At 37.2% G+C, this 16,532-nt stretch overlaps 1 protein-coding gene across 1 annotated transcript; it reads left to right on the forward strand.

Annotated features, from left to right (window-relative positions):
* Positions 1–203: 203 nt before the first annotated feature.
* On the forward strand, positions 204–1,084 carry LOC110116382 (F-box protein GID2). The gene has a single exon (XM_020849924.2). The coding sequence runs from the start codon at positions 297–299 to the stop codon at positions 888–890; it is 594 nt and encodes a 197-aa protein (XP_020705583.1). The 5' UTR covers positions 204–296; the 3' UTR covers positions 891–1,084.
* The last annotated feature ends 15,448 nt before the right edge of the window (positions 1,085–16,532 follow it).

Consider the following 16,532-nt stretch of genomic DNA (forward strand, 5'->3'; position numbering starts at 1 on the left):
AAGGATATTCTAGTCATTTAAGAATTCATAAAAGAACAAATGGCGTGACGAGTGCCGAACTGATTTTATCTTTCTATTAGTCCTTCCACTGTCGCCAAGAAAAATGCCATAAAGCCGGTCAAACTCGTAATTTTTTGCTTCTATCGTGTCTTTTTTCAGAACGGATTCAACAAAGGGCTTAAGGATCAGGCTCTTGTTGTTACTTAAAGACCAATAAACCATTGTAGAAAGGAGTAGTCCGAAGGTAGAGGAGAGAAACAGAGAGCAATTTCATTTCTCAACCGTGTAAGAAGTCGATGAAGCGGCGGCCGATAGACGGATCGGACGCCGGAGATCCGCCGGAGATCGAGGAAAAAAGAGCAAAACTGGACCGCGGCGAGCAAGAGGAAGGGGAAGTGATTATTTCCCCTTCCAAGGAAGATGCAGCGCCGGAGCTAGGGGATGACCTCGTTTTCGAGATCCTCAAAAGGGCTGACGCAAGGTCGCTGGCAGCTTCGGCTTGCGTGAGCCGGCGGTGGCGATCTCTTGCAGAAGACGAGCGGCTCTGGGAGGCAGTCTGCACCCGGCACTGGGCCAGCATCGGCTGTGGAAACCAGCAGCTTCGTTCGGTGGTGCTTGCGCTGGGCGGATTCCGTCGACACCACTCGCTCTACCTCCTCCCTCTCCTTCGACCCACGGCCGGCGCCGGCCGACCCCGACCGGCCCTTCCGCTTCCGCTTCTTGCCGCCTCGCGCAGCCCCTCGTGCCTGCCCGCCCGCTGTGGAAAGGACGAGCTTCTGCTTTCACTCTCTCTTCTCTCCATAGGCTACTTTGAGAAGATGAATCTTAATTACCCTCGCCCTCGCCCTGGTGGTGGCGGATCGGGGGACGCTGCCGGTAGCGGAGGATGAGAAACTCAGATTCCTTTCACAGCTGGTGAACAGATCCGATTCAGAAACCCTTCCCGATATTTTGCAATTATCGCGTTATTTTTGTGCCTTTCTCTTGTTTGTGTTCTCGATTTGATGTATAATTAAATACGCAAGTGGGTGAACTTTGTTTTATCTTCTCAACTTTAATATAATTCTTACTTTATTATTATTGATTTTTCTTAGACCGAGTTTTTCAGTGGTTCATATATTATTGATAAGGGACAAATGAAGAGACGTGATCAAGTAGTAATTTAACTTTGAAGGCTTTTAATACAACTAATTGCTCGTCTGGATCCAAACTAAAGGGAATATTTTTATTCTCTCTTGGGTCTCTTAGTTTGGATTAAATTTTATTATTTAGTTCTTAGCCACTTAAGATTTAATAATTAAGTCCAGGCTTTGATGATTTGATCGGAGTTAAATTAGATGCTGTAATAAATAATTTTATTTAAAAATAAAATAATTGATATAATAATCATATAATCGTATCTAATATGTAACAATAAATTAAACAAAATAAATAATTATGAAGCTTCAACAATAAAAAGAAACAATAGTAAATAGTAGGTGACAATGAGTTTATACTAGCGGGATTAGTCACAAGGATTATATGCATGAGAAATTATCGCGTGCGGTCATCGAATCATTCAGAGATGAATCAAGGTGCGTCACGTCATCTGTCACACAGTAAAACGTGGCGTGGCGAGTTATATTTCGCTTTTGAATAGCATCCGAACATCCGATTACCACACGTAAAAATTTTACCTGTATGCATATCATTCTCATTCATTCACTACTCAATTCTGAATACTTTTAATCGAACACATTAACATCTAAATTGATGCTTGGATAACCTACTGTTTTTTAATATAATTTTGGATTAAGTGGATACATATTGGCTCTAAGTTTGTTCATTAATAGATGCAATCATAATTGAAATCTAAAATAAATGTTTTAAAGTATTTGATTTCTCAGTAAATATGAGAGTCTCTCGTTTTATCTTTTTAAGATAATAGTCTTTAGTTTCAATTGAATTTTTAGCGATTAAAATTTTCTCGATTGAAAGCTCATTCTTTATCATAGCGACTTCGAATTACTCTTGTAACCTAGTTCCTTGAGATGTCTTCCTAAAACCTCGCGTTAATATAAATTAGGGTAATATGGTCACAACTTGATTCCCAATTAGGCAGTGTGATTCTCATCTGGCAACTGACTACTGAAAACTTGTTCTTTTTTAATATTTTTTTTGCTTGAAGCATTCAAACTACTCGACTTTTTCACAACGCCAAAATTTCCTTAGATGAAATATGTTTACAGTTTATGTTGTTATTTGCTACGTTTCTTACACCTTATGCAGGTGGAAGAGATCCTTAATTTATTTAATGAACTACATATGGTTGTGATCCTAATTCACGATGCCGCACAAGGCGCGTCATGAATCCCACGGTAAAGAATTCCACCCAAAGAATTCAGCCCACAGCAAGCTCCCGGGTAGTAGAATCGATCGACCTTGACTGGAGCATTGTTGGATAATCCACCAACGACGAGTGCCCTGAAAGATCTTTGCCAAAGAGAGGCTTGGAGATCTTGAAGCAGAAAGAAGATGCGAGAAAGAGACAAGACTAAATGGAGAAGAAACAGACTAAAGCTAAATTCATTTTCCCTGAGTAAACAATAGCGTACATAACCATATATAGAGTTTGTAATACAAGAATTCAAGAAAGGAATGAAGACACGTCAGCATTTATTAATAAAGCCAATAAATGTAGTGCTGACGTGTAGAGTGTTCTAACAGTCCCCCCTCAAATTAATCATTCGAAGAGCGAATGTTTAATTCAGAGATTGTTGAACTGATTGACAGACATAGGTTTGGTAAGGATGTTTGCTATATGGTCTGTTGTGCTGATGTGAGATATGTTGATTTCTCCATTCTTGATGTGTCCACTTATGAAATGGTTGTCGATTACGATGTGCTTTGTCCACGCATGGAAGAAGGGATTGTTGGCTAGCACTATAGCGGAGGTGTTGTCGCAGTAGATTTTTGTCGGAGCGTGTTGCTGAATGTGCAGTTCAGCGAGGAGGCGACAGAGTCAGAGAACGTCAAATGTGGTTGACGAGATGGATCGGTATTTTGCTTATGTAGAAGATTTGGCTAATGTAACTTGCTTTTTGACGGTCCAGAAAATGAGATTGGTGTTGAGGAAGGTGCAGAAACCGAATGTAGATTTTATGTCAGCAGTGTCCGCTACCCAGTCGGCGTCCGCATAGGTTGGCAATTGTAGATCATCGAAAGAGATGGGGGTGCCGAAGTTGATCGTGCCTTGAATGTACCTTAGCAACTGTTTGAGTTATTTGAAATCATTGTTGGTTGGTTGGTGCATGTGTTGGAAGATAGAGTTTGTGGTGAAGGTGATGTCCGGTCTTATAATGGATAGGTATTGGAGAGAGCCTGCAAGTTTCCTAAAAAATTGAGGATCGAAAAAGGGAGTGTTGTCGGTCTTACCTTTGGTTCGTTGTGGTGATATGGGTGTGGGAGCTGGTTTGCACTTGGAGAAACCGGTTGTTTGAATTAGTTGATGTGCATAGTGTTGTTGGGACAGGAAGTAGGCGGCCAAAGTTTTCGTGACTTGAATGTCGAGGAATAGATAGATGTTCCCAGTTGTTTGAGACTTAATTTGGAATTCAGTTGTTGAAGAATCAAATTGATTTTGTTTTGGTTGGATCCTATAATAAGAATATCATATACATATATCAGTACAAGTATATGAATGTTGTCTTGATGGTATAGAAGTAAAGAGGGATCGTCTTTGGTAAATTTGAATCCGAGAAGCTATAACAAGTCAGTAAGTTTGTGAAACCATTGTCATGGGGATTGTTTTAGACCATAGATGGATTTGAGTAGTTTGCAAATGTGTTCGGGTGTGGGCTCCAAAAATTTGTCCCTGGCCTCCTTCCACACTGATATGCTTTTACTTTTTAGCGAGAGAGTTTTAACGGAATTAAGTTCCGGTGTAAATTTTGGAAGGAAGATAGGTTTGTAGATAAGACAATACCCAGAGATTTCACCCTCATTTTATGAGGACTTTATGATCTGAGTTTTGGTTTCCTATAGGCGCAAGCCCCTATAGTTAATTATCCCTCCCGATCACGAGAGAACTTTCGATTAAGGCTAGTCGTCAATGAATACATCATATCCGTAGATATGTTGTATTTAGCATATAGTAGCAGCAATGGGTTTTGGGATTTGAAAGGATTGATATTTAAAAATAAAAATTTCACCATCTTGGACTTAAAGCGTATGGTGGGGGAATGGATGATAGACCCGATCAAGATCCCATGGTTTTGTCGTCCCGGGCCATCATGGTCCCTGATCTACTTAGTCAGAGGAGATAGTCGACCCAACCTGACAAAAGGATCCTTATCGGCAGTCATGGGTTGCTTCGTCTAAGGGGTCCTTGTAGATCCAGGGTGAATATTTGTCTAAGGGGACAAATTTGAATCCTCCTTAGCTAGAGATCTTTGTTCCCTATTGATCATATCCTATTGATTCATATCTCAATAATTTGATGTCATTAAGGATCGTATCGGCTCTGGCCATAACCAGTATTTTATGGTGCCATTTGGCGAAAAAAACTACTTGGTTCAGAGGGCCCCGGGTCATAATTGTTTATCCTGTGGCGCCATTTGCCAGAAAAACTGACGGTTATAGGACACGTACCACATCTTTATTGGCAGGAGACTGTTTAAGAATGGATCATAGTGATATTTTTGACTAGGTGTTAGCTTTATGTGAGCTAAAGTAAATTTTAATTTGTCATTCCCGGCAAACTATTGCGGAGGGTGGATGGATTTTATTTTAAGTGGTTAATGATTTGATTTCAATTTTAAACATTTTTTATTTTGGGGCTTGGATTTTATGGAGTGACATTTTGAAGATATTTGAAATTAACCCCTCCGGTTAAGATCTGCATTCAACACGGCCATCATCGGGGTGTTTTGGGTCATTTGAAAATATTTATATTTTGAACCTTGTCAACTCTGTCGAGTTATCAATAGAAGATCGAGTTTCTCGGGCTTCATGCCTTTATTTGGGAATTTTCTTTGTTAAAGGTCTTGAAGGCCTAATATGAATGTATAAAATAAATATTTTAGTCAACTTCGTGACCACATATTTATCTGATGGTTCGAACCCTATCTACTCCTATTTATCTGTTTAGGAGGATCGGGTTTCGTAGACTTTATGTCCTCATTAGTGAATTCTCTTGATTATAGGCCTTGAAGACATAATATGAATGTATTAAAACAAATATACTGGTTGCCTTGACTGTGTATTTGTTTGAATGTTTGAACTCGGTCGACTCTTATTAATCCGTATAGAAGGATCGAGTTCGAACTTGAATTCACTTATCGACCCACGCAGCATCCCTAGGTGTAATGTGTGTACCAATAAAATGCTCGCTGGGGCCCATGCGGGTCATGATTGCATTTACCCCTTTAATGTACTTATGTGTATATAAATTACGGTGCATATGCAGGGGTATTTTGAAATAGGTGTAGTTGTGCGGGTAACTGCCATTTGGGTACACACAACATTTCATTTATAAAACAAAACATGTCTAGAGAATGTGATTTTGTTAGTGGCAATATACATGCATTTGTAACCTTTATATGTCTCCAAGTATCCTAAGGACACGCATGATTTATCTTTTGGTTGAAACATATGACGAGAGTGAGGTGGTGTGAGAGGGAAGCATTTAGCATCCAAAGATTCGTAGGTGATTGTAAGTCGGTGTTGTTTTATGTATAATTTCAAACAGAGAAATATTGTTAGTGGTAGGAGAAGGCAACCTGTTAATCAAGTAGACAGAGGAAAGAACAGCTTCGGTCCAGTGAATGTAGGGAACCAAAGCTTGAAGCAGAAGAGTTCTGGTGGTTTCGATGATATGCCGGTGCTTTCTTTCTGCTACTCCATTCTGTTCTGGCCTGTACGGGCATGATCGTTGATGTACAATGCCATGAGCTTGCAAGAACTGCTGAAAAGAACGATTGCAATACTCGGTACCTCCGTCAGATCTAAGAGTTTTTATAGTGTGAGACATTTGATTTTCAACAAGATTTTTAAACAACATGAAAATATTTAAAACTTCAAATTTCTCTTGCATTGGAAAAATCCATGTGAACCTAGAAAAATCATCAATGAATATGACGTAATATCTAAAACCTTGAACGAAAGTAACGGGAGCAGGTCCCCATACATCAGAATGAATTAAAGACAATAAAGATTTTTGTCTATGAGTAGAAGTATCAAAAGTGAGTTTGTGACTTTTTGATTCTTTACAGTAAGAGTACATATGTGAATCATTTGTAATACTAAGTTGAGGATTGGAAGCAGAGATAGCGTTCATGGTCCTTTGATGGGGATGGCCAAGTCTGCTATGCCACAGAGCCAATTTTTGAGATGCAGCCGTGAGCGCCTTACTCTTTGAGCTAGATGTCGATGCCTAAATGGGGTACATGCCATTACTGCAGGGACCTTGTAGAAGAACTTGTTGTGTCATCATGTCCTTAATGACAAAACCAGATGGGTCAAATGTTATGGAAATACGATTATCGCTCGTAAGTCTAGAAATGGATAGTAAATTATATTGCAAAGCTGGTGTATGAAATATTTTAGATAAAACTAGCTTACGAGATGGGGTTAGTAACAAACCAGCCCCGACGTGCGCAATGCTGACTGCTCGTCCGTCGCCGATGACAATATTGTCGGAGCCTTGATACGGCGTAGAAAGCTGGAGGTTGCCAAGGAATTGGTGATATGCGAGGAAGCTACAGAGTCTAGATACCAGTTGGTATGAGTTTTTTCGTCGGTAGCAATCAGAGCTTTGTTCGTAGTCGACGGAGGGGGCTGGTGTATATTGCATATTTAGTATGTGCCAGCAGTTCTAAGCAGAGTGGCCTTTCTTGAGGAAGATTTGGCACGTTTCGGCAGATGTGGAGGATGACCTGTTGTGGTAGTTAGTGTTTCTTCCACGACCTCTTCTACCGTGGCATCTGGATGAGAAGAGAGCAAGATTTGCGTCGGAGGGTTGGGATGCGCGAGCAGCGTCGACAACTACGTGAATTTCTTCACTGAGAAGAAGCAAATACAGTTGATCCAAACCAATCGGCGATAGCATCGTTCGGATTGATGTTTTGAACGATTGATAGGATGATAGGAGACCATTAAGAATGTAAAGGATTATATCTTCTTGATCAATCGTGGATCCAGGGGCAGCTATCCGATCGACTAAAGATTTGATTTTCGCCAGGTATTGAGACATGGTAAGGTTCTTGATAGAAATATTGTGGAGCTCATTCTTTAATTGGATAACTTTGGATCTATTTGTAGCTTGAAATAAGGTTTCAAGGGTACTCCAAATTTGGGCTGTGGAATCAAGATTGATTATGTATGGAAGAACAGACGATGAAATGGTTGAGCAAAGGGCAGCAGCCAAATTTTGATCGGTAAGAAGAAATTGAGCACAGGCAGGATTTGGACTGGTATTACCGTCCGTTGGAGGGGGATTCTCCGCTGGAAGAGAAGCAGCAAAATCAAGAAACCTTTCAAACCCATTTGCCCTAAAGATTTTGAGAATTTGGGATCTCCATAGGGGATAGTTATCAGAAGCTAGTTGCATGGGAACAATGTTTTTGAGATTAGAGACAACAAACTTTAGAGTAGGAGGAATGAAATAATCTTCCAGATTTTCAGATTCCCGGTGTTCGCCGATTTGCGACGTAGCGGAACTCATAGTTGACGGCGATTCAGTGCACCTGCTCTGATACCATGAAGAATCTGATGGACTGAATCTCCAGTTCTTGTTCAGAACAAGAACCTAAGCGGAATGCAAGAAGAACAGAAAGGAAGGAAGAAGATGACAGAGAGAAACAAAGTGTATTTCATTCATTGCTTATACCGATATTATACAGAGATATATATAGAGCTCAATACAAGTATTAAGATCATACAACCAGTAACGTGATGCCACGTTGCAATACATAGACTATTAATCTATTCATATACTAATCACCTATCATTATGCTCTAATACTACTCTCTAACCTTTCTTCATCAGCAAACGACCCCAACCAACCACTCCCTCATCAATCGACTCCTCATCGTCCTGCTACCTCATTTCTCTTAGAAATCAACCAATATCAAGACCTCTTAATCCAACAACCCTAATTCCAGCTGCTTGTATAGTCACAAAAGCAAATAGTTCTTAACACATAACTCTCTATCTCTAGCCAACAACCCAAACAACCCCTACTTTCTCACCTTAACTCACACTCAGACTAGAAACAGTAAAATATCTTGCCATCTTCAATATCCCAAACTCTCTATTTTCCAATATATTTTCATTTACATATATAAAAATAAATAACAAATATAAAAATATAAAAGTAATAAAAATCTTTAGCCTTGCCACAAACTTGCCGTTATCGTCGTCGCAGCCTCGTTCATCAAGGTATAACACTTGCTAAACTCTAAAATACATATCTCATTTATAGTGATTGCGCGCAACGAGCGAACCACCTATGCATGCTTTTATTAGCGTGGTGGGAGGGAGATCGATGTGACACCTATAATAAATCAAGTAAACCCTATGGGCACTTTCTTAGCACGGTGGGGATAATTAAGAGCTTCCATGCATGTATATCAAAGATCCATGCACACCTTTCTTGGCGTGGTGGGATTGAAGACCACGACCGCAGTATCACCCGATACCAACCATGCATACCTTTCTTGACATGGTAGGCAGGCTTTGAATCCCTATAGATTCCCCCTACGCTGGGGAGACGTCAGGATACTACCAAAATTTTGTCTGAACATATTTGAATAGAATAATTTAAGGGAAAATTGAAATCTAAAATCTAAATTTAATTTTGAGAAATTAAAATTAAATTATATAAATTGAATCGCATTAAAAATATATATGGATTATGGACTGATATTTTGATAAGATATGGAATTCCTGCATCTTCTCAGTCATCCGTTGCCATATATGTTTAATAGTTCTAATGTGAAACTTATAAAGAATGGACTCAATTCAATACATGCAAGTTTTTTTTATGAGCAAAGAGAATTTTCAGCCTCTATTTTGAAATCCTCCTTTAGTGCAAAGAGATCAAATCAAGTATATTATGAAACCAATAATTTAGTTGAGAAAGAGGGGTTCAATCTTCTAAGTTATCTTAAAGAATTTCATAGTCAAGATATTGTCATGGTCAAAGATGGAACTTTGCTACATGTAGTTGATGGAAATGTAAGATAAAAAAATGTTCCTAAAGTTGATCAAATAAAAAAATTCTTAATTAATTTAACTTATGTTATGATTCAAATGGTCTTAGGATAAATGAATGTCATTGCCTTCAGAAGACCCATCTATATATTTGTTCTCATAACATCAGTTCCAAGGAACCACATGTAAAATGGGGATTTGAAAATGAATCAAAACATTGGGCTACTGAGTTGGCATACTCTATAGATCTGTAAAAAGTCCAATTTCAATATTTTGTAAAATAGATTGTCTGAATATTATAAAATAACTTAGTGCATGAGTGTGAGAGTTGATGGGACAGCTCCAAATCAAAAGAAGGACAAGGAAAGCATACAATTTTATAAATTGTCGAATCAAAGAATACATTACTGTCACTATAAATGTAATAATAATTCGACTAGTGCATAGTTATCTCTAAAAATATGATTCGTATGTAAGAAATTTATTAGCAATTTGAAAAACATTTTATCATTTTAAGAAATGCTTTCAACTTCTAAAAGGTCCATTGTCTAAAAAAGTGCATTCTTGCCAATTAAAAAAAAGGGCATCTACCGACCTCCAGAAATGTATTATCATTTAAAAAAGTGCAATCAGTCCAAGAAGTTTGAGAAATTCAAACGCCACCGAATCTACACTACTTTTACAAGTTGACAGAAGATGTTTAATGCCCTTTTCATGCATTAAAATATAATTTTTTAAATTTAAATATGATGCACCGAGCATGGTGTCGACACTTCTATATAGGATACGTGCAGCAGCCTTGGGAAGCAATCATTTACCCTGAGAAAAGTGTTACCATCTTGAAAAGGCATGACACCACTTCGATAAGTGTGCATATTTTTTTTTTTAAACCTCACATATGTTTTGACAAAATGCACTAAAATGATAAAAATAAAATATGAGATTGCTACGGGGGTCAAAAGTGAACATAAGTTCAACTATAATCATCATGTTCGAATAGACTAGAGTTAACATGACTTGAACTACTAACAAATATATGATCGTAGCGTCGACTAGAGTATTTGATTTTATAAGTTCATATTAGACCTTCAAGGTCTAGTAAAAAAAAGTTCACTACTAAAGACATAAAATTGATATTAAACCCAATCTTCTGTTAATATGCAAACAGAATCGACATGGTTTAAATAACAAATATACAAATTATTTAATCCCCGATGCTGACCATGTTGAATGTTTATATAAACAGAAAGGGACTCTAAACCTTCAAAAGCCTTGAAATGCTTATGAAATGCAATAATTTCCAAGTTGTTACGATAACACCACAATGATGGTCATATTGAAAGCTAATCTCAACCGAAGGTGATCTAATTATTTAAAATACCCTCCTAAAATTTTAAAAGTAAATAATGTTTGAAACAAAATTTTGATAAAAATATAAAAACTCAAATTTAAGAACATCCTAATATTCAAAATAAATTTTATTATTTAAAACATAAAACAAAAATCCATATATCATCTGCAAATTTATTCATAAAACAATTGAGTTTATCTATTAACTTCAAATTTATTCATTAAAAAAATAAATAAATAAACATGTAAATTTATTTAATTTAATATTATTATGTTAATAGTTAATAATAATTTTTATCAATTTTATAGTTTTATAATTATATCAAAATATAATTAATACTACATGTTTCCATAAAGGGGAAATTACATACAGGGCACTCATCATTTTTTCCATTTATATAGTTAACACATAAATTTTAATATTTACATAATATAGCACATTTCTTAATTTTTTCAATGCCTTATCCTAGCGAGCTCCATTAGGACTTGCTTAAACTTCATTGATAAGAGTTTTAAGAATTAAGGTTGGAGCGGCATATAATTGAATAGCTTTACCTATGTAAGTCACATCATTGTCTTGCTCTAACGAGAGATGGTCTTAGGGCTGTCAGGTTAGAAGAAAAGGAAATGAAAAGTAAAGTAAATGCATTACTTTTTTTTAAATGCATTATTTTTTCACTTTTTATTTTTTGGTTAGTGAAAAATAAATTCATGGTAAAGTTATATAAATGAAGTGTATTCTATTTTATTTCATTTTTGAGGTAAAGCATTCTCACCCAATTTGAGCGAGAACACTTTAGACCGCTCAAGTGCTTCTTTGGCCACCCACGGTGGCCTCTGTCTCCACTAGGGGTGTAAGTGAGCCGAGCCAGCTTGCGAGCTGGTTCGAGCTCAACTCTTTTATGGGTTCGTGAGCTAAGCTTATTGAGCTCAAGAGCCGAGCTTGAGCTCGAATGCGAGCTCGAGTTTGAGCTTGTTGAGGCTAGGCTCGTGAGCTCATGAGCTCGCGAGCCTGCTAGAAAATAGTATTTTGAGCTAATATTTTTATTATACTTAAAAGTAATAAATTAAGTTAAAAAAATTAAGTTTGATGGCATTTTTTTCTCCCAAAATGGCAGCTTCATATAAAAATTCAAAACAGTTTTGTTCGTTGTTCTCTCCGCATGAGGTAGAGAGAGAAAGCTAGAGAGAGAGAGTCTGAGTTTTATTCGTTGGAATTCAAATCTTCAAAACAGCGAGAGTTCCGTAATTTTTGTATGGCGTCAGAAGGTCGCCGGCCACCTTCAGCCGGCAAACCAGTGGATATTCGTCGTATTCCGGTGGGAGGATCTCACGTTCCAGTTAAATCATTTTAGTCTTCCCCGTCGGCTTTTGGAGATGGAAGACCTGGTATTGTTCAAGGATCGATTCAGAAAGTTAGATCTGGAATGCCATTGATTATCAACGAGGGAGGACTGCTAACAACGTCGAAGAAATTTCCTGAAGTCATTGGTAAGGGTAAAGAGTTGATGATTGAAGATTCTGCGAATTTTCATTATAAAGATGAAAATTTCCCAGTTTTGCTGAAGAAAGGAAATGTTATTCCTTCTGAAAGGAATCTGAGTAAAAACATTGGAGTAACTCATTCAAATATGGAGAAATCTGACAGAAATGCTGCTATTAATGTTGAAGACAAAGTAGGTTGTGAAGCCAATCTGCAACTCCTGAAAAATTCTGAAATTATTTCAACTGAAAATCCAGATGCAGGGAGATTTGAAAATGACGTATTGAACAAGTCTGATTTGATCAGAGTTAGAGAATGTGACCCTGGAGAATTGGGAAGATGTGAAGAATCCTTGAATGAGGTCAATATTAGACCTATGCCAGCAATCCAGCAAAATGTGTGGAGCAAGAAAGGGAACATTAAAGTCCAAGATCTGGACTTAGGGAATTTTTTTATCTGAAGATGGTTATACAGTTAAATTGCACGAGGAGAAAGAATTGGAAAATTCTATGAGTCTTCAAAACTCATTGGTTATTAAAGTTTTTGGAAGTAATGTACCATTTCCAGTGGTAAGCACAGAATTGAGGAGGCAATGGACTTCGTTTGGAAAATTTCATCTCACTATGCTTGGACATGATTGGATACTATGCTCCTTTCATGAAAAAGAATCCTTGGAGCAAGTTTTTTCTAAAGGGCCTTGGTTTGTCAATGGAAAGATTATTAGGATGGATAGATGGTCTTCTACCTTCTCACCTACCTCTTTAAAAGGTTTAACGGCTCATATTTGGATTACGATGCCTAACCTACCCTTACAATGTTGGGATGAAATCAACATTTGTAGAATTGCTTCAATGATTGGCAAACCTTATATGATTGATGGAAACATGTTCCAATGGGGAAGAAGGGAGTTTGGAAGGGTGTGTGTTCGTATCAACTTGGACACTCAACTTCCTCTTGGAGTTTGGGTGGAAGGTTCTAATGGTAGATTCTATCAAAAAATTGAGTATGAAAGACTACCAAATTTTTGTTTCTCTTGTGGCAAGATTGGCCATTTGAAGGGTAATTGCTTGGATTATGTTATAAAAGAGAATTTTGTAAATGCTGGGAATTCTAGTATAAATATGGAGGAAGGTCCTTCTAAAGTGCTCAAACCGGCTGGAACAGCATTATCAAAAGAAGGCTATGGGCCATGGTTACTTGTAAGCTATGGGAAGAATAGATTCAAAAGCTCTGGGTATAAGAAGAATGTTCAGGAGCTTAAGGAGAAATGGGTGAGCAAGAAAGTGGAATCTGTTACTGTTATACCACAAAACGACTATATAAATCATGTTAATGATAAAGCTGGAGAAATCATTGAATCATAAATCATGTTAATGACATGATTGAATCTGAGAAGGCTCCTATTCAAGATAGCAAAGGGAATGTTATCAATTCTGAACCTGGTATGTCTAATTCTTCTTCCAGTATTGTTTTTGCTAATAAATTCAATTTATTAGATGGTTTGGTGGAAGAGGGTGAGATAGTGGTTAAGGATGAGGAATCTGCTTCCATTATTAATGATAAGGAAGTTGTGAAAAAAATTGAAGAATTCAGCCTCAAGTCTATTGTCAGTGAGAAGAAGGGTAATATAGAAGCAAAGGAAGCTATTTCTTCTAATGCCAAAAAGAGAGGCTCTAAACAACTTAAAAGTTTGGGACCAATTAATTTGATTCCTAGAAGTAGAAGAGCTGAAGTGGATTGTAAAGATAAGGCGGGGATTCATTCCCCTCTTAATCTATGAATTCTTCCATTTTATTTTGGAATTGTAGAGGAGCTAGAAAGAGAAGGGCTTCTCTATACTTAAAGGAGGTTGTTAAGGAGCATGGGGTTTTCTTCATTGGTTTATTGGAAACCAAAATTTCCTATTTTGATAGGAAGGATGTTGATCTTCTTATTGGAAATGATTGAGATTTTTTTCAAGTCCTAGCTGAAGGCTTATCAGGAGGGATTCTAGTGTTATGGAAGTCTAATGTTGTAAATTTTCAACTTTTGGAAGCTTCTTCACAAGTGATTGTTGGAGACTTGGAAGTTTCTAACAAGTGCAAATGGAGGATTGCTACTGTTTATGGAAACAAAGATGTTTATAGAAGGAGATCTCTTTGGGATGGCTTGGGAAGATATTCTTCAAATGAAATCAAGATGGTGGTAGGTGGGGATTTCAATTGTGTTCTTTCTAAATAGGACAAAAGAGGAGGGAAAAGATTTAAGTTTTCCCTTGGATCAAAAGAAATGAAGGAGTTTCTATCTTGTCATGATTTTCATGAAATAGGTTATGTTGGACCTAAATTTACTTGGTGTATAACCAAAAAGGTGTGGATAGAATTCTTGAGAGGATTGATAGGTGTCTCTTGAATTCGGTTGATGTTAATTCCTCCAATCATTTGGTGGTTAGGCACTTAGCTCGCATTGCTTCTGATCATTGTCCGATCCTGCTTAATGTAATGAAGCTTCATTCCACCAAAAAGATTTTGAGATTTGAAGACATTTGGGCATCTAGCAAAGCTTCGGCAGCTGTTGTTAAAGGCATTTGGACAAAACGCTGTGCAGGAAATTATTCTCAGATTCTGAATTCTAAGTTGAAAAGAAGTCTTAAAGCCTTATTCTATTGGAATAAGGCTAAAATGAAGAACCTCTACTCTTTAAAGGAGGATTTGCTGAAACAAATAGAGGATTTACAAACCAAAGAGGCTGTTGAAGGTTTTCTCTCGAAAGAAGAGTGCTGGACTCTCAAAGTTAAAGTGGAAGAACTTAATTCCACTCTAGCTAGATTGGAGACTTGATGGAGATAAAGAGCAAAAGATTAAGTGGATGATGGAAGGTGACCGAAACTCTAAGTTTTTTCAGACTTTTGCCTCGGCAAGGAGAAACTCAAATTTCATAGCTAAAATTAAGAATAAATAAGGGGAAATCTTGGAAGATCAACAAGGTATTGAAAATGTCATCATCAAATTCTTTAAAGATAAATGGAAGACTAGAGATTGCAGCTTGGACAACTGGCCTATACCGTGGCATTCCCTGGAAGATGAAGATAGAGAAATTTTGGACAGAGCTTTTTCGTTGGAGGAAGTGGAGGATGTGATCAAATCTGGTGGCTGCAATGTTTCTCCAGGTAATGATGGAATTACCTTTTCATTCCTAAAAGCTTATTGGGACATTATTAAATTAGACTTTTGGAATGCTATTAATGATTTTTTAGTCTCTTCGATCATGGATCCTATGTGGAAAGAAACTATTATAGTGCTCATTCCTAAAGTTTTCAATCCTTTGGTTCCATCTAACTTTAGACCAATTAGTTTATGTAACTCGGTTTATAAAGTAGCATTAAAAGTCATTTTAAACAGAATGTCTTTGATTATACCGAAATTGATCTCTGAAGAATAAGTTGCATTCTTGAAAGGTAGATCTATTTCAGATCATGTGCTTCTTGCACAAGAGGTAATGCATAAACTCAAGAACTCAAAATCCTAAAAAGGTTTGGTGACCTTTAAGATTGATATGGAACATGCCTATGATTCAATGGGATGGCCTACCTTAAGGAAATCCTTGGAGTATTTTGGATTTCCTTCTAAATTCTCTAGCCTCATTTTGGAGTGTGTTCAAGATTCAAAGTTCTCTATTATCAATTGTAATCAATCTAATTGGATTGAAGGAAAGAGTGGATTTAGACAAGGTTGTCCCTTGTCTCCTTTCCTTTTTATTATTTGTGCTCAATTGCTCTCTAATGCTTTTAAACAAAAGGAGGATACTATTGGTATTCAGCTGAATTCAAGGGGCCCGAGAATCTTACATTTACTATATGCTGATGATGTGATCATCTTCTCAGAAACAAATATAAAGGTAGTGAAGGAAGTTAAAGCTATTGTTAAGAGCTTTTGTGGTTGGTCCGGCCTAAGAATCAACTTCAATAAATCATGCATGATTTTTGGTAAAATGGTAAATAGAAGGAAGAGGAAGATTGTAGCTCGGATCATGGGGTTCAAAGCTTCTAAAGAGCTAAATTATCTTGGTATTAAACTAGCCACAAGAAGACTGGTCAAGGAAGACTACCATTTTATGATTGACAAAGCCATGAAGATGACTAATACTTGGGGAGGAAGGATGATTTCTTTGGCTGGAAAGATTTTGTTATCTAAACCCATCCTTTTATCTTTTGCAATCTTTCATAGTACTAACTCTTTGGTGCCTAAAAGCATTCTTAATGAAATTGATAAGATATGCAAGAATTTTATATGGAATAAATCTAATGGTAGATATGGTATCCATTATGTGAATTAGAATGTTATGTGCCTTCCTTTGGATTGGGGAGGTAGAGGACTGCACTCTTGCTCTAGTATTGTAGGGCCATTGAGAGCTAAATTGGCTTGGAGATACATGGTTAATAAGGAGTCTTTGCTTCATTAAGCCTTGTATCCGAGATATGGAAATGTTCTAAAAGAAGGAGGTTCAAGGAGAACGAGTTCTTCGGCTG

The sequence above is a fragment of the Dendrobium catenatum genome, unplaced genomic scaffold, assembly GCF_001605985.2.
Source record: "Dendrobium catenatum unplaced genomic scaffold, ASM160598v2 fragScaff_scaffold_1384, whole genome shotgun sequence".
NCBI lineage: Eukaryota > Viridiplantae > Streptophyta > Magnoliopsida > Asparagales > Orchidaceae > Dendrobium > Dendrobium catenatum.